The sequence below is a fragment of the Tenrec ecaudatus genome, chromosome 10 (genome assembly GCF_050624435.1).
Source record: "Tenrec ecaudatus isolate mTenEca1 chromosome 10, mTenEca1.hap1, whole genome shotgun sequence".
NCBI classification, from domain to species: domain Eukaryota; kingdom Metazoa; phylum Chordata; class Mammalia; order Afrosoricida; family Tenrecidae; genus Tenrec; species Tenrec ecaudatus.
The window spans coordinates 140,155,772-140,178,629 of NC_134539.1; the positions used below are offsets into that span (position 1 = coordinate 140,155,772).

At 49.6% G+C, this 22,858-nt stretch overlaps 1 protein-coding gene across 5 annotated transcripts in view; it reads right to left on the minus strand.

Annotated features, from left to right (window-relative positions):
* Positions 1-3,672: 3,672 nt before the first annotated feature.
* Positions 3,673-22,858, minus strand: part of LOC142459948 (RAD52 motif-containing protein 1-like) — a 52,061-nt gene continuing 32,875 nt past the window's right edge. For 3 of the 5 annotated variants that reach the window (XM_075562003.1, XM_075562001.1, XM_075562000.1), the window contains 9 exons: positions 19,087-19,158; positions 18,574-18,648; positions 15,688-15,806; positions 12,121-13,835; positions 11,718-11,822; positions 8,150-8,199; positions 5,664-5,718; positions 5,428-5,573; positions 3,673-4,894 (listed from right to left, as the gene is read on the minus strand). In XM_075562003.1, coding sequence (XP_075418118.1) covers positions 4,804-4,894; positions 5,428-5,573; positions 5,664-5,718; positions 8,150-8,199; positions 11,718-11,822; positions 12,121-13,835; positions 15,688-15,806; positions 18,574-18,648; positions 19,087-19,158 — 2,428 coding nt within the window. In that variant the 3' untranslated portion in view covers positions 3,673-4,803. Of the gene's footprint in view, positions 4,895-5,427; positions 5,574-5,663; positions 5,719-8,149; positions 8,200-11,717; positions 11,823-12,120; positions 13,836-15,687; positions 15,807-18,573; positions 18,649-19,086; positions 19,159-22,858 lie in introns of those variants that run through there. The other 2 variants (XM_075562006.1, XR_012786493.1) reach the window with 2 other exon arrangements.

Here is a 22,858-nt window from a genome sequence, read left to right on the forward strand (position 1 = left end):
ACTCAGTCATGTCTCCCATTTTCACATGCTTCGGCCGACGATACCAGTGTTCTCGTCCCCCACTGCTCTGTGCACAGTTGTCTCCCTGCCACCTCCGGCTACACAGAGAACGGCCACCTGTTACCTCTACCTCTCTGCTCTTCAGGTCATACCCCGGCAGTTCTGTCCCTGTCCCCGAGTCAGGTGGGTCAGGCATGTAGGTGTGGAAGGGAGATGGCAAGAGTCTACCTTTTAACAAGCACGCCAGGGATGCTGGAGAAGCTAGCAGAAGCTACTTTGAGCAGCGGGACACTTGAAACCCTAACTCGCTCCTTGGAGATGTGTAGCCGGGGACACCTGGGCGGGTTCCATACATGTACATGCTTTGAGCCCTGTTTCTTTATCTGTCAAATGAAAGTAACAGACTAGCCAGCCACAGATTACTGGGTTGAAAGAGATAAGACTGTGAAATGCTTAGCTCAGGAAGTGACAACGAGTTCCAGAAACCACAGTGATTTTGTAGTGCCCTACAGGACCCAGGAGAACTGACCTGGGACTCCCGCAGCGGAAATCCTCCCAGGAGCAGAAAGTCTCGTGTTTCTCCCCCGGGGCGGCTGGTGGTTTCCAGCTGCTGACCTTGCTGGTGACGGGTCCAAGGGGAACCACTAGGCCACCAGGGCTCCTTTGGCACCAAGCAAGCAAGGCGTGAATGGCAGCCACTGCTTGCTACTATTATTTGGCTTTGTGTTTTAAACACAGTGACTCAAAATCATCACTCGGCAGAGACAGACGCTGGTGTTTGACCCTCAGTGAGGAATGCTGGGCGGTATGGATGGCATCGAGTGACCGGGTGTCTCTGGCGGGAACTGGCCAGCTCCTGAAGGCAGATGGGCCACTCATTTTGCTTGGAAGATGCCCAGAGGCCACTGCCCAATCGCATTACTCTTGGGTGGGGCTGGAGGTGGGTCTAGGAACAAGGGGTAGGGACACTGTACTATGGCTCTTTAGTTGGCGTCCATCTTCATCTCTGATTACTAATCTGTCAACATTCTTGAGGGGGCTCATGGGAAAAATCCACGACAGTTTCATTCCATTGGTCCTCCAAGACGCTGCGAGGCCCACCCCTCCGCGCGGTGGTCATTGAGGCCCACTAGCGACATCCTCCTCATTCAGAATTTCTTCTCCTCCGTGGCGTGTTTTAGCTCTCCATGACTTATCAAGGTCATGTATGAATGCCCTTGTCTTTGCACTGAGAAAACTCTCTGCCTCGGGCCAGGCACCCTCTCTCTGCAACATGTCTCACTCACTTGGGAAGCCAGGATTGGCCAGCAGTTTTCACTGGGAATCATGGGACATGGGTGGGGTGGGGTGGAGTGGGGTGGGGTGGGAGGGAAAGCAGGCTTGAGGCTGGGCTGAGCTGGGTGGGGACAAGCAGCCCTCACAGGGTCTTTGGTGATGTCCTTGGGAGGCTAGGGCAGTACATCCGCAGGAGCAAAGGTGACCAAAGGAGGGCGGGCATGAGTCCTTTTGGACTCCCCAGGGGCGAGAACTCCCTGCAGGGGTCTCTTTCTTTTGTGATGGGCATTTTCTGGGTTGTTTTGAGATCAGTACAATTCTTAAGGCCTGTGCCCACATCCTAAAAGGGCATGCCGATACGATTCTTTTCTCCATTCCAGTGACTTTCCAGCTTTAAACTTGAAGGCACTTTTTAAAAAGAGGTTATCAAGTACCATTCTCTTCACACGTTGATCAGCTGCTACGTTTTAGGTTCCACTAGTTCGCAATGTAATGTCACACACATGACACACTCAAATGCTCCACCCTCGGCAGCACGGCACAATGTGCTCAGGAAAACTGGACTGCCACCGCCCAGGGTGCGATAGAGAAGCCAAAAGGGCAGAATGGTTTTCAGACACAATTCTCTTTTAAAAAACAAAAAATAAAATAAATTAAAAAAAAATGCAAACAATTTTAAATGTCCGTCGCACAAATGCATGATGGGGACACCAAATGGCCATTAAGTATGTTTTGTATTAGGGATACAAACCCCACCCCACCCCCCATCCTCTGACATGTTATATTGATACCCCAGACAGATTTTCCCAAAATTCAACATCTCACTATTTTCTAGTTGTACCAAAATATAAACAACCAGTAAATGATTTCACATCTTTAAAAAAAAGGGATAATGTGAGATTTCCTTCTTAAAAATGTTTCTAGAGCTCCTAAAAGCTTGCATTTATAAAATAGTTGATGAAAATATTCCCCTGGATTATGCAAGAAGGGAGATCATAGGGTCCACTAGAAAGACACGGCAGGTCAACAGTAATCAGACTTGGCTTCTCTTTCCCCTGCTCATCCGTGGCTGGACGGGCTCCACTCATTTTCTCTGTCTCTATTTCCGGCAGGTAGATCTCTCCTTTTTAAAATTTATTATTATTTTTGATCTCTGCTTTCTTGGCTAAGCTGTTTCAGCCTGTTTTCCCTTTGCTCCACTTTTCCCTTTGGCTTCTACTGTTTTGTCCAAGATTTATTCAGCCTTTCCTGTTGCCCCCCCCCCCTTTTTTTGCAGGTGCAGGTTTCCCTGGCAACCACCTCTTGGTTTCCTCCTTCACTGCCCCATTGGCCGGTTGAGCTGACCTGCCCTTTGGGCATCTTGGCTGTGGGGAGGACACTTGCCGATGCCCATGGATCTCAGAGCACGGAGCGCTTTCTCAAGGCTGCTGCCTGGCTGCTGTGGCCCTGCCCTGCCGTCCAAGCGGTGAGGAATCTCGGCGGGGGAGGCTGCCTGAGGTTTTCTCCGCTGTAATCTTTATGGGATTGGACTGCCAGGCCTGTCACCCAAGAAGCTGCTGGGCACGTTCAAACAGCTGACCTGTCAGTGAGCCCTGAGCCACACGCCACCAGGGCTCCAGAAGCAAAGGCGTGGGCCCCACAGAACATTTCTGAAGCAGAACCTTTCCAGGCTCCAGCACTTCCCAGGGAGTTACCCCAGGACTCAAACCAAACGCCCTGTGCCAGTCAATACTGACTCACGGGGACCCGTTGTGGGTTTCCAGACTGTAACCACTTACAGGAGGAGAAAGCCCAGTCTTTCTCCTGAGGAGCTGCTGGTGGCTTCAAACTCCCAACCACGTGGATCTGAGCCCAACATGTACCCACTATACCACAGGGTCCTAGTCAAAGATTGGGATGGCTTAAAAGAGAAGTTTTGTAAGGGTGGAGATGCAGCCACCAAAATAGCACACCCATGTTTGCATCCACTCAGGGGCTTGGACAAAAAGGAGTCAAAAGTTCTGACAATCCCAATGACCGCATGCGAGAGGCCAGAGGTGGGTGGCCCAAGTATGGCCATGCCTCAAGGCTGGAATGAGGCCCAGAGAAAGAGCCAGAATAAATTTGTACTCGATGCGATAGTCATGCTCCCTGTGGGGGTGATGCTGTCAGTATCCCGGGATGGATTGACTGTGCTGGGAAAGGGGGCATGAAATCCCTAATTCCCCTTCTTGGTCCACAGGACCTCCCTTCCAGGATGGTTACCACGAGGGAGTCTAGTTTCAAGTCGCTTTTCTTGCTTATGGCCCTTGATCAACTCTGCTACATCTACGTAAACATGTAATAACACTTAAAGGTTTGTGTTAGTCTGCATAGACTAGAGAAACAAATTCATAGAGACTCATATGTGTAGAAGAAAGAGGTTTATATACAAGAGCCATTGAATATTGAGAAAACATCCCAGCCCTGTCCTGATCAAGTCCATCAGTCCAATATTAGCCCATCAGTCCAATACCAATCTATAAAGTCCCCTTCAGACTTACAAAACACATGCAATGACATGAAAGCAGGAAGATCACAGGCCAGTGGGTTGGAAGTCTTGTGGATTCAGTGGCGGTGTAAGTATCTCAGCACTGGTGGAGACCTTTACTTGGCTTCTCCGTCTCCAGAGGTCTGGCTGCATCAGGGTAGGTCCATGTGGCTTCTCCAGCTCCCAGGGTGTAGCACCATGTGTCTTGTCCGTAGAGAGTCTCCAAGGGAGTGAGTAGTGAGAGAGAGGATGTCTCCCACCTCCAAGGAGGAAATCCAAGAGTTCCCAGAATTCCCAGGAGAAGGCCATGCCCACACAGAGGCCTCATTGGCTATGATCCGATTGACAGACTAGACTCCACCCCTTCACTCTTAATCCTCTCAAGTCCCAAATGGATACCAGATTATGTAACCACCACAAAGTTGAAGGTCCTTTTGTACAACATCCAACTGCATCTACATCCGGGTCCCATAAGTTGTGTTTTGTTTTGTCTTGAATGAGAACAGCTCTCTCTGGGCTGATTATTTCCCCACTAACAGTGTGAAAGACCCCATACCTCAGCAGTACTGGACCATGGGCAGGATCCAGAAAGGTGAGACAGTGGACTTGACTGGGCAAGGGGTGTGTGTGGGGGGGAGGGGAGGGGTTGCTCTGTGGGAGAAGGGGTGGGGCTCTGCTCCCTCCCTCCCCCCTCACCTCTCCTGCCGCTGCTGCCCCCCTCAGGCCTCTGCCTGCAGCCCCAGCAGCTGCCAGCAGGATAACTGGAAGCAGACTCTCACACCCTTTTAAAACAGTGTTTGCCCAACATCCAAATCACAGGATGTCCTAGCTCACAGAACTTAGTGTGAAGCGACACGTACCTGTATTACATTTTAATTCCTTACCAGATGGCTAGAGTGGGCTATAGACTTTATATATTTTAACCTCAGAAAAATAAGGTATTTTACAAGCAATGTCGAGAAGCCAATATCAGAAAAATAAAATTTGCAGGTGGCCGGAGCCAAGAGGGGGTTCACTCTTCAGGTTCCGGTTTCACTTTCTTCGGGGGCCTCAGACTCCTGGGCAGATGCTTCAGGCTCACCTTTCTCTGTGACAACTTCAGACAGCTCCCTGGGGTAAGAAAAACGACAACGACTCTTATTCCTGAAAGGGGTAAATGACACCTTTCTAAGGACCCCCTCGCGCTACTTAGATTGCCTTTGCTTTGTTATTTTTACAGAGCATATACACAGCAAAACACACACCAAGGCACCCATCCTCATGGCTATACTTCAGTGGCACTGATTGCATTCTTTCAGCTGTACTATTTTTCATCTTCCTTCCCGCAGCTGGTCCATACTCATGAGCATAAACTTCCTTCCTCCGAGCTAATCTTTGAAGTTCCCGTTGCCTGCTTTGCCCCACTATAGACAGATCTTAAAAGAGCAGAGGCTCCAAACAGACACTCTGTACACGTTGAGCTGAACGGCTGTTTGGTTGGAAGAATTGCTCAGGGGATATTATCTCGGGACAATTGTTCCTCCAGCCTTGGTGGCTCCAGAAAGTCTGGACTCCAGGGGAATTTGAAATTCTGTTCTACATATTCCCCCTTTTAGTCTCTCTTCCTTGTGGGCAAGAAGCTGGCATTGCCCCTGGCCATTTACCCTGTGTCCTTGTTGAAAATCTCATCCTCATCAGAGGAGTCTTTGTCGTGTAGCTTCTGTGCCATGTTTTTCTTGCGAGTGGCATTGAGTGGTCTGTACATATCCCGGAGCCAAAGTGGCCGCCTTCTCCAAAAAAAGCCTCCCTCCTAGGAAAGGGAGGAGAGAGTGGTTAACTCTGCCCCACGCCCCACCCTGCGTCTTCTCCCACCCTGGCACTGGCCCCACCCCAGACGCACCTGATGTTTTCCATCTGATTTGCATTTCCTATGCAGCAGATTTCGGAAAAAGCCCCTTGGGGAGAAACACACACATACACAAGACAGTTAGTGCTACATGTCATTTCCCGGGGCCTTTAGAGAGCCCATCTCTAGTCTTAGCAGGGCTCCCATGTTCCCTCCAGCCATGGTCTCCACTAGCAAAACCACCCCAGGCTGGGGGCTGGAGAAGAACTCCAAGCATACTGGATTTCTGGGAGGTCTTTGCATCTGCTCACAGGCACCTCCGGTGTGGCTGGGGAGACGTTTGTGCATGGCTGGGCCTGGAGGCCAGGCTGACCGTTCAGTCTCACTTCCCTCTTGGGTCAAGTGTCCTTGTGCAGCGAACACACTGCACCACCATTCTGGGTAGCCCTCTCCAGGGACATTTCACAGTGTGTCAGTTCCCTTCCGATCTGGTGTCACAGGCTTCATCCTCTAGGAAGTGTGTGTGTGTGTGCGTGCGCGCGCGTGCGCATACGCGTGCGCGGGGACTTGGGGATGGAGGGAGGACATTTTCCTGACTACTTTATCCTTTTCCCTAACAATTTTTTTGGCATATAATTCACCTATCATATAATGCGGTTGTTCAATCACATCAAGAACAGTCGTACAATCATCACCACAATCAGTTTTAGAACAGTTTCTTCATTTGTATTAATTCCCTATTCCCCTCAACCTCTCCTGCCATCCCCCATCCACTGGCGCTATTAGAGATGAATCTATCTATCCTGGATGTGAGACACAGGAAAACATGAAACGACAAACAAACCAACAAGAATAACAAAAAATAAAACAGATCCAACCACCACAGAAGAGAAAGCAGAAAATACTAACAACCAGAACAAATTTAAAGGGATCATAAAGGAGACCAAAGGACAGGGCACTACATGTGAACCTCCACTTTCCAATGCGCGCTGCATGTTAGCAGGACTAGTGTCATCCCTGCTTCATGGTCCGAGAGGATTCACCAGGCGCATAATCCACATAGATTCCTCCTTCACCCTTTTTCCTTTCAATTGAAAAGGCTTTAAAATGAGTCAAAAGAGACACTAGCTGATAACACATGACGTTTTGACCGAACTGCACCTCCCATAATTGACTTTCAATGCTCTGTCTGATAATAGGGCTATTCACAGCCCTTAGCTGTCATTAGAGGGGAGTCTCGGGGGCTCAATTCCTGTGTGGATCCTACGAATGAATTTTGGGCTTCCTTCTGCAAAACTGGTGTTCACAAGCGCTGATACCATTCCCTCCGTCAGATGTGGATGATATTATTTACAATCCTTGAATCACACAGGCTGATGAGCTTCTTCCGTGTGGACTAGTTGATGCCTTGAGTAGATGGCTGCTTGTTTGAAGACAAGCCTTTAAGACCCCAGATGCTATTTTTTCTGATAGCCGGGCACCCTGAGTTTCTCCACCACACTTTGCTCTAGCACACATATGTTCAGTGACCTCGTCATGAGGACGACATAAGAGCTAGAATTAAGTGCAAGCCCAAGATCTAGTCATGAATCTATGGTTTATAGACGTCATTGCCATTTATGTTAGCATTAATTAACATTGCCAATCATGCCCCTGGGGCATCACTTCCACTGCCAGCGAGCCAGGGCATGACAGAACTGGCCCTGCGAGTCTCTGCAGTGGCTCCATGCTTAAGTCAAGCCAGCATGATGGATGTTCATAGTACGGGCATAGTGAGGGGGTTGTGGAATAAGGTCAGAAGGCATGACTAGGATCAAGAAGCAAACCTGAGCAGAACAGAAAATATCCAAGTGCCGTGTGTATAATAAGTGTGTCATTACAACTAACAGACAAATAAAAATGTTGCCATTGGGACATCATCTCACAATCACCACCCCCAGGCGTGTCAGAGTCAAACTGTGTCCGGAAGGGATGTCAGTAGCCGGCTTGTCAGAAGTAGACAGCCGGACTTTTCTTCCGGGTGTCTGTGGGTGGTCTCAAACTTCCAACTTTTCAGTTAGAGGCTGAGTACATTAACCGTCGCCACCACTCGGGGACTCCACGTTTGCTCTAAGAATGACAAGCACCTGTCCGTCTGTGTGGATGAGTCAGGACATGAGATGTAGTGACCCACCCTCTCATCCAAGCCCGTGAGGCCTCCCCTCCCTCCTCCTTTCCCCAGAGCCTCCAAGGAAGATCTATGGCCCAGCCAGCAGCCCACCAGTGGCGGGAGCAAACAGGTACAGCCTCACTTGCCCCCTGAGGGCCTGTGTGTGGCCCCAGCAATCTCAGTTCAGGGAGTTGATTTGGGTCAGACAAAGGGTGCAGGTGGGTATCTTCTTGCCTTTGGCAGTGTCCTCGCTGTGAATTGTGGGGCGTTGATAAGGAGCTCTGCACTCCCTCTGTTCTTAAATTCTAAACCTTATCAATGGATTTTGCTGCAAGCACCTTCAATCACAGTAAGTTTTTCTTGCTTTCATCATTGCCAGACCGATATTTACCTTTCGTGGTCTTCTTTATCTTCCTCGGTCACTGTTCTGTGAGAATAAATCTGTTGGGGGAGAAAGCAGGGTCATGAGTGTCCAGCCCGTTCGTCACTCCTTGCCTCTAAGAGTTCTCTTCCTCTGAGAGATGCTAACCCTTCTGAACACAGGAATCCCGTCCTGCCAAACAGTTTTTTTATATTTTCACTGGAGCTCTGCACACAGTATAATGTATCTTATCGACGGCTTTAGATCCCCCACAGCACGATTCCTATGAAAAACTCTTAGAAATGGGAAAAGGGGAACCACCTGTATCTTTTGTCAAATATCTACCAGACGCGCAGTCAGACACTGCTCTACAGTGAGGGCTCAGGGCCGGGCTACTGCTGCCACTCTTTCCCACCTGACCTCAAGATACTAATCGGTGCAATAAGAAAACCCAAATGGAGTATAGGGATCGGACAGACAGAGATAAAGATGTCATTATTTGCATCTGAGATGAGTTACAACCGCAAAAGCTAAAGACGGCAACGGAAAGTTTTGGGAATATGAGGATTTGGAAGGAGCCCAGAAGCACAGTAGTTCAGCACACAGCTGGTGCCCCAAAGGTGGGTGCTTCAGACCCAGCAGTAGCCCTGCGGGAAATAATGTGACAACCTACTTCTGCATGGCTTATAGTCTTGGAAATCCACAGGCCAGTTCCCCTCTGTACTATGGGGTCACCATGAGTCGGAATGTACCAGCTGACACTGGGTCCAGGCAATGAGGTGGCTGGGTATAACACCACGCCTCATGACAGCTTTCCTACATAGCACCAAGTGCCAGTTAGAAAATGTAATGGGACTGCAATGACAGCGATCACCAGCAATGATCTGTGACTCGATCCACAGGTACAAATGCAACCTGAACAGGTATGGGGGAGAGAATGGGTGCATGGGTACATATAGGTCTGGTGGAGGCTATTTCTACACATGTATTTGTACGTGTTCCAAATATATCCATGTGTATCATATAGGTGTGTACCAGAGCCTGCCAAAAGAACAAACAAAGCGGGTTGGGAAGAAGTACAGCCAGAATGCTTCTTAGAAGAGAGGAGGATGAGGCTTATGTCTCCCATGCTCCAGACCTGTCTTCAGGAGAGCTCAGTCCCTGGAGAAGGACGTCATGCTTTGAGGAACAGCAAAAAAGGGGAAGTCCTACCATGAAATGCACCCACAGAGGGGCTGCCACAAGGGACTCAAACTCCGTCCCTGTGGGGAGGCTGCAGCACTGGGCAGTGGCTGGTTCTGCTGTGTGTGAGTTGCTATGCGTTGGAACCAACTTGAGGGCACCTCACAACAACAACAACATATCTATGTATTTAACATATCCGAAAAAATGCGCATACTTCTCAGCCATCATCAAACGCCTTGAGGAGTCAGTGGGCCTGGCGGCTTAGGACCCCAGAGTCTGAGTCTGAGGCTGTCCAGGTCAACTGCCATTACCATAGCCCATAGACACGATGCTCTACATCCAACTTTGGTGAGCAGTGACTGGGGTTGTGAAAAGCTTACCGGCAGCTGTCCAAGTTTACAACTGTTCCGACGCAAAGGAGGAGGAAGACCAGACAAGCCATTAGTTCACAGGCCTGCTGGAGCACCCGGACCACAGCTTCTGCTAGCCCGAGACCAGACCAACTAGATAGTGTCCTGCTACCACGGTCAACTGCTCTGACTGGATCACAATAGCGGATCCTGGGCAGAGTAGAAGAAAGATGCAGAACAAAGTTCAAAATCATAAAAGAGACCACACCTCCTGGTCAGAGAGAGACTTCAAGCTTAGGAGGGACCCCCTCCCCAAGATCACCTTCCAGCCACACAACAGATGCATCTGTGGGATGTGCCGTCACAGCAGAGAGGAGCACGTCCCTCAAAACAAGAGCTGCGGGAGACCCACAGGGCAGCGTTCACCCCGAAACAAAGCTCAGAAGAAGAGCGAGCAGGAAAGACCGAAGGATGAACGAAAACCAGGAACCCGGGGGGAGCAGCGAGTCCTTATGTAGAGGCGGCTGCAGCTAAGGTCATGGAACAAATGTGCCTAGAGTGTTAAATGGGAAACGAATTTACTCTGGACACTTCCACCCAAGCCACAACTTTAACAATGAGAGAGAGCGAGAGAGAGAGACAGAGAGAGAGGAAGAGGAGCTGGGGTGGAAGAGAGATGCCCTTCACAGTCACCATGGAAAAGTGCAGCGTGCCTAGGGATAGCCGACGTACAAGACCCTCTAGTTCCGCGCGACAGTAAGAAGAACTGACACTGTGGGGTGAGAGGGGCCACGTTCTTAGAAAGGCTCCGCTCTCAAACTCATCTACAAGTTCAATGAAACCCCATTCCAATCCCAACACCGTTGCTGGTTTGCTTTCACAGAAGCTGGCCAGGAAAATGTGGACTAGTTTGACGGGTCTGAAGAGCAGATGAGGGGGCTGGCGCTCGCCCGATCAAATAGCACTCATGTCATAAAGCATCCGGGGCTGACCCGAACGAGGAGAACAATGAACGGGTCGGTGAAGCCGCCCAGAGTCCAAAGAAAGGCAGGATTTTAAATCTCCTTTGGTTACGCATATCCATCCTTTATTTTCCTCGCAGGCCAACATTTTAGGTTTTTTTTATTTTCCCCTCTCTTTATTTATTTATTTATCTATTTTACGTTTTAGGTTTTCACACTTGCTTTTGTCTGTAAGGAGGCCATGAATAACAGCGGCCAAGAGGGACCCAGGCTTTACGGTCAGGCGACTCTTGGTTCTGCGTTAGGTTTGGTCACTGGGGCCTTAAGTAGATCTCTCTCGTCTGTAAAGGAGGGCTGTTCTGAGGCTTAAACAACAACATGAACTCAGCCCTCCGTCCAATGGGTGGCACTGGAATGCGTGCTTGGTTGCTGCTCCTTGCCATCAAGCTGACTCCGAATGCAGTAGTTTAACCGAGTTACTTGGACACTTACACACTGGAAAGGAAGGAAGGAGTTAGGTGTGTCTAACCTCTCTCTGAGAGAACATCTATGTCTTTCTGTTAGGTCCGTCCCCTCCGGTGGACTGCACCACAGGATGGAACAGAATCTCGGGTCATCTCGGCCAACGAGGCAAGAAATCAGTGACAGAATGAAGTGAATACTTTGGGGTTGAAAACAATGTTGCTGTCTGTCAACGCAGCCTTATTTTACTTCTCAGAATAGCCTACTGGCCTGTTGTCTTGGCCATTGAGTGGAGTCCCTTCTTAGCCTCCCTGGAATGAATTTGGCAATAGGAGAACAAAGGGGATCCAAATTCCCGTGACCTGACCGACACAACGTAGCAGTGGGTGGGGAAGTGGCTTGAATTTTCAGGCTGCCGATTCTGAATCCGGAGGAAGACCAAGCCTTCTGCTCCCACGCAGTTTTAGTCTAGGAAACCATGGCGGGGAGCGGAGTGGCATTTCTACTTTGTCCTGTAGGGTGGCTATGAGCCGGAACCAACTAGATAGCACTTGGCTTTGGTTTCCGGGTTCTGACTCTGTTAGCGGCCGAAGAGATAGGTATTTTGGAAATCTGAGTTGCGTCAATTGTCATCCTTACCTCGATGAGACAGAAAATGATAATCAAAATCATCACCACCACCGTCACGGATATCGCCAAGATGAGCTTGTTGTTGTAACCATAGCCCGGAACTTGTTTTGTGAGCTGAGAGAGAGGGAGAGAGAGAGAGATGAAAAGCATCGACACTGACGTCTCCACGTCACAATCTGATTCTGCCAGGGAAATCTGCTTCACGGGTTTGTGAAGAGTCCAGTGTGATCAGTTGTCTTCCCGACTACACTAGGGAGAAGACGGGGCGTTCTCTGAACGAGCAAAGCGGGGAGTGCTTGAGCCCAAGGCAATGGGCCAAGCTGAGATATTCAGCAGGTGCTCGGGCACTCCGAAAGCATGCCCTGAACCCTGACGGGACGTCTGCGCCCCACGTTTCTAGACGCGGCCTCACCTCACTCGCCTCCTGCTCTTTTTGGTCACCCTGGACTTCTGTGCTCTCGTTGATATAGTTGTCCGTTTTCCACTGGTCTGTATCCCAATCCGCTTTTGAGACTCTGACGTCTTGCTGCTCGCTGAGCAGCTTCATCAGGAGGCCTGTCCTGGAGATGAGCTTGGCACAGGCCAGTTGGACACGGGGCTCGGAGCAGTCCATTTTCAAAGTCCGGATCACGTGAGCAATGAGCTTCCTCACGTCGTTGTTGGGGATGAGGGGCCGCAGCTGCTGGTTTAGCTGAATTTCAAATTCATCACCAGCGGACATGAGCGCGTTGTGAGTGGGGCCCTCAGCGGTGCTGGGAGGCAAGTCAGCGTCCGCGGTATGGTATTCCCATTGTGTTTCGTTGGTTTGCTCGACAGTGGGCAGTAACCGGTCTTCGGTCCCAGCAAAGTCTGCCGTGAAAAGATCGCGGGACGTGACGGCTCCCGTGGTCACCTCGCGCGGCTCCGTGGGCTTGGATCCAGTGGTGCTTTCTGGTTCTGAATAAAGCAGGAGTTCTGGAAAAGGGTTTTCGGGAGATCTCAGTTCCTCTGAAGACGCCAAAGCTTCTTGTGGAGGGGGATTGATGAGGCTCCTCAGTGCCGGGTAAGGGGGCCTCTTCCTGAGCACCAGCTTACGGAGCGACCCTGGCTTTCGGGGCCTTTGATTCGGTTTGGCCTTTCGTCTTCGGTGAGCCCTATGAGAGTGAAGTTTATGAAAGGTGTATTTTCTTCTCAAATGTGGTCTCACATGTTTGACTCGCGCTTTAGCATCTTCCAAAATAAGCATGGTATAGGACAGGTCTCTCGACTGGTTTTTCAAGTCAAGCGGGGCTCTTGCAGGCAGCGTGGTAGAAGGCCTGCCCACGGAGTACTGCTTCAGGAAGGAAGAGACGGCTGCCTTGTGGCCCTTCACGAGGGCCTTCGTGTTGAGGGCGTGGCCCCCTAACTTCCTGGGCCTCCGCACCTTGTAGTGCTGGTCCAGCCCCCCTGGGGCTGGCTTCCTGGGTCTTCTTGCCTTGGGGGGGTTCTTGATTTTCTGCTTTCTCATTCGGTGGAGGTGCCGTTTTGGCCCCCGCAGTACTCTGTGCTTCCTCTGCAGTCTTTTCTTGATGCCCGTTCGCCGGATCTTGGCTGGCTGGTTGTCCCCAGGCTGAGGCCTTTCCAGCTTCTTTCGGATGATTTGTCGTTTAAATTTGGCACCCAAGAAGCTGGGGGGTACCAGTCGGGCGGTTTTCTCTTTCTTCCTAACCTCGTTCATCTTCTCTCGGATTTCCGCATCCAACAAATTTTCCAGAAAATAGAGTTTCCTCAAATTGTTTTGGTACGCCGCCTCGTTGGATACGGACTTCCGAGAGAGGTCCCTCCTCGTGCTGTTGGGCGAGTTCTCCAGGGTCCTGTCTCTGTTCTGAACGTTTGAGAAGAGCAGTTTGATGAACGGTAAGAGTGTAGATTCCATATCGGCCAGGCTTCCCTCCGAGAAATACGGCAGTATGTAGTTGAGCGCGCTGATAACATCGCTCTCGTCACTGAACTCCATCGGCTCGATCAGGACGTTGGACAGATTGATGGCACTCTTGTCCGAGGACGTTTGCTCGGGCTCGATCGTCAGCTCAGTGCTGGTGTTCTTCTTGCGGACTTGCAGGGCCTTCATGAAGGTGCCCTCAGCATCCCCTATCGAGGCCTCTTCACCTGCCGGACAAGAGAGACACGTTGGAGCCTGGAAGACTGATGGCGCTGCCGCAGTTCCGGCTCGAACGGATTAGGAATTGAGAGTTGAGTGCCCTTTGGAGAGGAGAAACACCGACCTAAACGTCGGCCCGGCACTGGCAACGGCAGTGTTCTACCACGAGCCTGTCCACCGTGCCTTCCCTGGACTCCTTTGACTCCGCGGCTACCCACCCAACACGGGGCGGAAGGTGAAACCCGGTGATGGGGTCGGGAGCTTGGAGCCCTGGTAGCGCAGTGATCAACTAAGGGTCCAGTGGTGCTAACCAGGCGGTTGGCGGATCAAGCCTACCAACAGCACCTCTTAATGGAAGCCGGCTTCCATCAAGAGCCCCCTTTTCCCAGCCTTGGTAACTCTGGGGGCGCAGATGGGCTTGCTCTGAGACGGAATCCACTCGAAGGCACTGAGTTTATTGGGGATTATTCCTTTGCTCCTCGGGGATCAAGTACCTACTACTTGATAAGAGCCTAAAGCTGGAAAACAAGGGTTCCTGCACTCACTCAGCCCATCTGCCAGGTCTCCTCACATGTCTGTCACGTGCTGCCCTGCCTTGGATGCAGGCGGAGAGGCTTCCGCCCTCCACCTCTGTGTGTGTGCACTCCCGTCTTGCTGCCAGCACACACCACTGACTACTCTGAAAGACAGCAGGGCCACAGCTGCTGACGTGGAGCCCCCAAATCCCACTGCTCACAGGCCCGCATCGGGACAAGTCTTCTCCACCCACCGGCACACCTTCCTTCCCGGTCCCTGCTTCCATACTGCCTCGCTCTCTTAAAAAGATGCTCTCTGCGGCCCCGGCCTGTGCACGAGGCCCACCCTGAGGCTTCTCTGAATATCGGCCTGAGATGTCGGGAGTCGTGGGATCAGAAATGTTTTCCCCTTGGGTTCTATCATGACACTTAAACACGTCTGTTTTGCTGTTGTTGGGAAGGTACACAGCAGACGTACATTAGTTCAATCATTTCTATATGTTCAAGTCAATGACACTCTTCAAAGTGGGCAACCATCCCCAGTCCTCTTCCGAATTGTCCCTCCCCATTAACATCAACTCACCACGCTCTATACTGCCTATCTAAACTGCTGCCACCCCGCTGCACTGTGGACTCCTAGTTCAGACAGACAGTAGCAGACAGGTCATAGCAACAGAAAGAGGAGGCTGTTTGCTTCCATAACGATTTACAGCCTCAGGAACCCTAAATGGGGGTCCCTGTGGAGACCGGATCCACGTGATGGCAGTGGGTTGTATTTCCTTAGTCTTTGGAGACATCGTTGTCACCTGGGCCCCCTGTAAATAGTCCCTCAAAGAGCACACTGCTCAAGGCAGACATTATGAACTAGTCTACCTGAAGGTTTAAAGATGATCTCAGGGAAATAGTTTGGGGGTTCATCCTGCCTCCCTGGCTCTAGAGAGTCTTAAGTATAAGCGACTTTAAAATGGTGTTCTGCATGTTTTCCCTTTTGATAAGGATTCTTCTTTAGAACTCTTGATTAAAATGCTTAGTAACAGTGACTGTCACACACTCTATGAAAGAGTCATCCTCTGGAGAAAGAGCCCAAGCGGAAAGCAGGGTATGTGGCCATAGTTCCAGGCCAGCTGGTGACGCAGGGACTTTATTAGCTGACTCACCAGGGAGACTCTGACCTTCAGCAAGAGAGTAGTTCTTCACAACTACTGAATGGAGCTTAACAACTACTGGATAGGACTCTGAATGAATCGATCAACAAAAACAAAGCATTTCTATTGTTCGCTTTAATTCTTGCCAAGAAGCAATTCAGAAAAAAAAATTTTTTTAAAATGAAGCAATTCAGACTCACTGCAATGTGTGGAATTTATCAGACACCCGCTGTCACAATGTAGCTTGACTGTCTTGCAGACAACTTCAATGGTACTTTTAAATTGGCAGAGGCAGCAGGTCATGTGACTAGGTAGGATTCTGTAAGAGGGAAACGAGGAGAATTAACCGAGTGGCGGAGGAGTTTCTTGAGTCGGTAGAAGCAGGCCGCGGCCAGTGGAATGTGCAAGGAAGAGGTGTTTTCCTTAAATTTTGGGTGAAAATATAAACAGCTGACGATCCACCCATTCAACCTGGTCTACAGGTACAAGGGCGCTTCAAAACCTTCGTGGAAAAATTCCACTATCTTTTCATTCTGTTTTGCCAGGAACTTTCAGAAGTCCCCTCAGACAATTCATTAACGTTGGCGTTGTTCTTCACATTGCACCCCCACTTCCTCTCTCCATATTGTTTCCCCACCACTGACTTAAAGCCACCACCCACTATCGGCTCGTCCATGCTTTGCAGCCACTCCTGTCAGTGATCTCATGTGCAGAATTCTCTGAGACTACGACACTTGTGAATATTCTACACAAATTTTAGCTCAAGCGTGGTTTCATTTAAAGATGTCTTCAAAGAGTAGTAATTTCAGCTCATGGTTTGAAGATTGTCTCAGAGTGATAGGTTTAGGGGTTTCCCCTGGTCCCTTAACTAATCAAGTCTAGATTCTACAAGCATTTAAAATTCTGTTCCACACCAGCCCCCCACCCCCACCCCGCCGCCCTTGGATCAGGTTTCACCTACTAATTCCTTGATCAAAATGTTCTTTAATAACAGCCAGTTATCATCTAGTTCTTTTTTTAAATCATTTTATTGGGGGCTTGTATATCTCTTCCCACACATCCGTCCATCGTGTCAAGCACATTTGTCCATCTGTAGCCCTCATCATTCTCAAAACATTTGCTTTTGACTTGAGCCCTTGGTATCAGCTCATTTTCCCCCTCCATCCCACTCCCCTTTTTCTCATGAACCCTTAATAATTTATAAATTATTATTATTTTGTCATATCTTTCCCTGTCTGACGTCTCCCTTCACCCACTTTTCTGTTGTCCGTCCCCCAGGGAGGAGGTTATATGTAGATCCTTGTAATCGGTTCCCCCTTTCTAGCCCACCTTGTCTCCACCCTCCCTGCATCGCCCCTCTCACCACTAGTCCTGATGTGATCATCCACCCTGGATTCCCTGTTTTTCCAGTTCCTATCTGTACCAGTGTACATCCTCTGGTCTAGCTGGATTTTTAAGGTAGATTTGGGATCATGATAGTGGGGGCAGGGGGTGTTGGTAAGCATTTAAGAACTAGAGGAATGTTGTATGTTTCATCGTTGCTACACTGCACCCTGACTGGCTCCTCTCCTCCCCGCGACCCTTCTCTCAGGGGATGTCCAGTTACCTACAGATGGGCTTTGGGTCTCCACTTTGCACTCCCCCTCATTCACAATGATATGATTTTTTTTTTGTTCTTTGATGCTTGATGCCTTCAATACCTCATGATCACACAGGCTGGTGTGCTTCTTCCATGTGGGCTTTGTTGCTTCTGAGCTAGATGGCCTCCCTAGATGTCTGAGCTAGATGTCTGACCTAGATGTTTACCTCCAAGCCTTTAAGACCCAGACGCTGTATCATCTTTTGATAGCCGGGCACTATCTGCTGTCTTGACCACATTTGCTTATGTCATCCAGTTCTTCTAGTCGTGTGGCAAGCGGTTGGGGAAGGAGACACTTGGACCAGTAGTCAAGTTCCTAGAATTATTGGAATGCTGACTAGTATCTAGCTATTAATAACATATAAAGTTGCACTGAGCTGCCTCGCCCCTTTGGAGGAGCCCTGGTGGCACAGTGGGTTACTAGTTAGGCTGAAAACAGAAAAGTCAGCAGTTCAAAACTGCCAGTCACTCTAAGGGAGAAAGATGAGACTATCTTCCCGCGAAGATTTACAGTATTAGAAACTCACAGGGGCAATTCTGCCTTGTGCCCTTGGATCGCACGCAATGAGTCAGAATTGACTTAATGGTAGGGGATTTTGAGTTGAGCCTCTACTTAAAAAAAAAAAAAAAAAGAAAGAAAGAAATGGTTGTAAATAACTCTTATTTGGAAACGTACAGAAAAAGCTAACCTTCTTTAAGAGGCTGGGATGTGTAAATATCGCGTATGATGGAAGCAACGCTCACACACTTCTAGTGGGAAGGAAGACGGTCAGCCACTTCGGAAACCCGTTTAGTCGTTTCTTCGAAAGTTGAACACAAGGGGCTTTCAAACGGTTCATGGGAAAATTCCATTTCGTTTCATTCCCTTCCCCCGCAAACTTCTTCAAGCCCGCTCATATGCACAAGCGATGCCCCGCTTCAGTGTTTACCACAAGTAAAATGAAAGGTGGATTTACACCTATCCACGCAAAGACCCGTCCGTGGTTTCAGCACTTTTATTCACAACCGTCAGTGAGTAGAAAGAACCCAAACTGGCCACCGGCGGGTGAATGGCTGAACACGCTGCGGCACAGCCGTGTACCACTCAGCAATTCAGAGGAGCGGGCTGCGGGAGATGGGACGCACGGACAAGGATCAGAAGGGGTGTGCTAACAAAAGAAGTCAGGCCCAGAGGCTCCCTATGGTTTCATTCTGGAAAGACCAGTCAGTCAGGATGCACATCAGATCGCTGGTTGTCAGGGGCTGGTGGGAGGAGGAGGAGATTGAAGGCAAAGGGGCAACAAGGGGCCTGTGGGGAGGGACAGGATGCTCTAATTTCCATGGTGATCGCAAAACGACGTACATTTGTCGGAACTCATTGAAACGTACACTTAACGGGGCCAATTTCACTTTGTTGAAAATCGGACCAAGAAACGGGAAAAAAATCAATCTAAGAAAAACGGCTTACAGTCTTTCTAACTCGAGCGTCGTTATGAGGAGGCTCTCTACTGTCGCAAGTGACACCTGCGTTGTCCCCATGTCTCTGAAAGAGAAAGCCCAAACGTTAGGACACGGACCCACAGACGCTTAGAAGGCAGATAACTGCACCTCCCAGGACAGTCGAGTAGTGCCACGATCCCACTTCTCATTTCTATGTCGTATCAGCTTCTCCTGATCCCGTGTTCTTTCCCCTTGAATAATGTACACCCGAATCCCTCTACTGCTCTGAGTAACCGCCCTGTCTGGATTTATCCCCATATTCCGTTATCCACATGTGACCTCCACCCTGCCCTCTTCCCCTCTTGCTGCCTCGCCCAGTAGAGGCCCTTCCGTAGTCCTTTTCTCCGCCAATACTTAAAAAAAAACAAAAACTGAAAATGATGACATTCTTGCCTAAATGCAAACTACCCAACTCTCTGCTGCAAGTAAAAACAAAGAGTGGGCATCAGGCCAAGGCCCAGGAGATCGTGGCCGTACTTACAAGTACTTCAACGCTGGTAGTTTGAAAAGATACGTGTCTTCAACAGTCGTCAGAGGGTTGCGGTTGAGAATTCTGAAAAAGTGCAATTGGAATGAAAATGAGCTGCATTTCCAGTAATTTCCATCCAAGTTCATACGCATTTTTGGTTTGTTATGGTAGGGATGTGAAGGTTAAATAGCAACAGTAAGATTCTGTTTTTAACTATAAGTCACTTTAGGATTCAAAATGTGCCTTCCCATGGAGAACTCTAGAACAATAGAGGAGAGAGAGAGGGAGGCAGCACAGAAACACACACCCACAGGGTTTTGGCAGGTGACCCTGCAAGTGACCTCCCTCTGTAGAAAATACCAGGGCTGCTGTCCCTCAACGTGCTCTGGTCTCAGTCTTTAGAACTTCCAAACATGGCATGACTTAGTTCACCCAATTTTAAAAAGAGGGTCAATTCTTTGGCCTCGGAGCCAAAGAAGAGGGGATGCATGTGAGAAGGAGGAGGAGGAGAAAGCCATAGTTCTCATTGCTTACTACAGGGTCATTCTCGTGCCAAGGCCAGGTTACATGTGCGCCAGCCTCCCGAGGGCAGGGACCACAGGCCCCCCCCCCCAGTGCCATCCCTGTGCCTCGCACGGTGTCTGCTGTTTACTACAGGCACTTAACAAACATTGTTGAAATCACATTTTACTCACACAGTAATACATAAAGAGATTCATTTTTACACCAAGTCTTATGTCAAAATGCTAGAATAGAACTTCTTCTCGATTCTTACGAAAGTTAGAAAAGAAACAGAAAGCAAGGAAGAAAAAGAAGAATCTACTGGGCTCCCAGGTGCTATGGCCAACATTTCTTTTATTTTGGGAAGAGAACACCTTTTATTTATTTACTTACTTATCTATTTATTTATTTACAAATCATTTTATTGGGGGCTCATACAACTCTTATCACAATCCATCCATCCATGTGTCAAGCACATTTGTACATTTGTTGCCATCATCATTCTCAAAACATTTTCTTTCTACTTGAGCCCTTGGTATCAGCTCATTTTTCCACTCCCTCCCCCACTCTCCCTCCCTCCCTCCCGAACCCTTGGTAATTTATAAATTGTTATTATTTTGTCATGTCTTACACTGTCCGATGTCTCCTTTCACCCACTTCTGTGTTGCCCATCCTCCAGGGAGGGAGGTGACCAACATTTCACATTCAGTCCTCGCAATAACCTTTTGTGGGAGGTATTAATACCACTCTATTTCGTAAATAAAACTGAGGCTCAGGGAGATTGTAGGTCACCAAACTAGTAGGAAGCGGAGCTGGGATTTGAACTCAGTCCTGTCTGACTCCAAAAGCCTGTGTTTAACCGGTATGAAGAAAATGGGGTTTAAAATCAGTTACAGACAATAACAAGTGTTGGCAAAGACGCAGAGACGTCAGATCTCGCATCTACTGCAGACAGGGATGTCGAAAGGGCGCGTGCGCGGGAGGAGTTCGGCAGTTCCCCAGCAAGGTACACATCAACGATGGGCTTTTATCTATGACGGCTTTTATGTGCACATTATTCGTGCATATAGTATAGCCTCGCAAGTAGACTCGTAGGTATGTGCCCAGGAGAATGAAAAGCGTCAGTCCACACCAGCATCATTAATACTGGCCAAACATGGAAACAAACGACCTGACGATTAAGTGATGAGTATCATGAGAAAATGTGACCACGGGACACTAATTGGCCATCAAAAGGATGAAGCCGTGATACGTGCTGCCACACTGCACTGCGCGCACGCAGCCAGACACGATTGCCGCGTGTGTCCGGATTCCTTGACATGAACGGCCCCAATAGGCAAGCCTGTACAGACAGGCAGCGGGGGAGTGGGTGCCGGTGGCTGGGAGGAGGGTCTGAGGTTTATTTTTGTGGCAGTGAAACTCTCCCAGAGCTAGGGAGTGGTGACGGCTGCACCGCGTGGCGAACATGCTAGAACCCCTGAATTGGCTAGTTCCAAACGGTGAACTGTGTGGTCGGCAAATGGCACGTCACGGAGAAAAAAGAACCCCGTTGTTGAGGGACCTCGTCTCTCACCGCCGTCGAGTCCATGCTGACTCAGCGAGACCCCCGTGGATTTCGGACACTGGCACTGCTAACGGGAGCTGAAAGCCCAGTCTTTCTCCTGCAGAGCTGCCGGTGGTTTTGAACTGCTGCCCACGTGGTCCAGTGCATAGCCACTACACCGCCGGGCTCCATCGTTGAAATACGTAGGGCACCACTTGCCAGAAGACCACATGTGGCTTTTGTCCCCGCCCCCAGTTTGGCTGGCATATAATTCACATATTATGCCATTCAAAAGTTCCATCACACCGAACGGCGTGGTACCAGCATCACAGGGCAGCTCTAGCACATGTTCTTCCTTCTTGTCCTCCTCAGCGCTAGCTCCCCATTTCCCTCCAAATTCCTCTGCCCCTAAGCCAGGCGCTGTTCTCTATAGTCACCCATCCTGGGCCTCATGTACAGAGAAACATTCGCAAACAAACCAAACAACAATAACAACTCACAAGAAGAACGAAGGAAACCAAAAGAAAACGCCTCGATCAAAAAGGAAGCAGGAACTATTAAAAACTAGAACTCCATGAAAGGGATCCTGAGGGAGATCACACGAGAGGGTGCTAAATTTTAACCTCGCTGCACCTACACCCATCCCCTTTCCGATGCATTCTGCATGTTAGCAAGGTCAAGTGTCTCGAGCAAAGTTCACTTCCTTCCCCAAGTCAGCCCGAGCCGGAGGTGTGTGGCTGGGAGCCCGGAGCACTTGCTTGCCTTGTGCCCTCCCTATGCCTTCTATCTCAGCGCCTCCTTCCAGATTAGACGCGGCCCCGTGGACTGGCTTGGCTTAGACCCGCAGTGAACACTCAGTCCGGGGGCGGTATGAAGTTGAAGGTCCTGGTGACCTTGTGCTCTGCTCTTTTATCCAAGTCTTGACGAGAGTTCCCTGTGCTGGCACAAGAAAAAAGGGGCCCTCAGATTTCCGTCCCCAAGTTCAGAATCAGCAAATTAATGGCAGGAAGAGGCAGTTACAGCCTGGCACCTGCAGGACCTGTGAACTCAGCTCCAAGTGCACCCTGGACACCCCCATCCAACCCAGGCTGAATGGTGTCCACGAGACGGTCTTCCCCCAAGTTGGGCTGCGAGCAGCCTGACCGTCCGCTCCCCAATCCCACACTGAGCAGACCCATTAGGGTTTGCTGGCGTCAAAGAGAAATCAGAGTTTTCTAGCTGGAAAGGAGTCCATCCCGCACTCCTTGTTTGAAGAGCCGTCAGGAAAGGAAGCATTGGGAATTAGGCTAAAGGAAGCCATTGTCTTCTGGACCATTTTTCAGCATGATAGCTTCACACAGACGCCATCCTTCTGCGTGTTTCCGAAGTTCCTACTGCCCTAGATAAGACCTAACTTTTTGGAAATGCTATGTACTAAAAACAAACAAATACACCAACCCCTTTTTATTCAACTGAGCATTAGGTGAAGGTTTACAAAGCAGGTCAAGTCTCCCAGGTGGTTTTCACCATCTCTTCTTGTTGGATACTGTCTTCCCCTTCACCCAAGTTGACATCCGGGTCCCCGCTAGCTGTAGGGTACACAGCTGAACCCTACTGAACTATCCACGTCATGACAAGTTTTCAGGAAGTCACAATCTAAAAGAAGCCAATGGCAGAGAAAGGCCCCTGACCGTTTGTCCCCTGGAGGACTCTGGGCCACGGCTTGTGCGTGGCAGCTGTACATTGCAAACATTTAGGCAG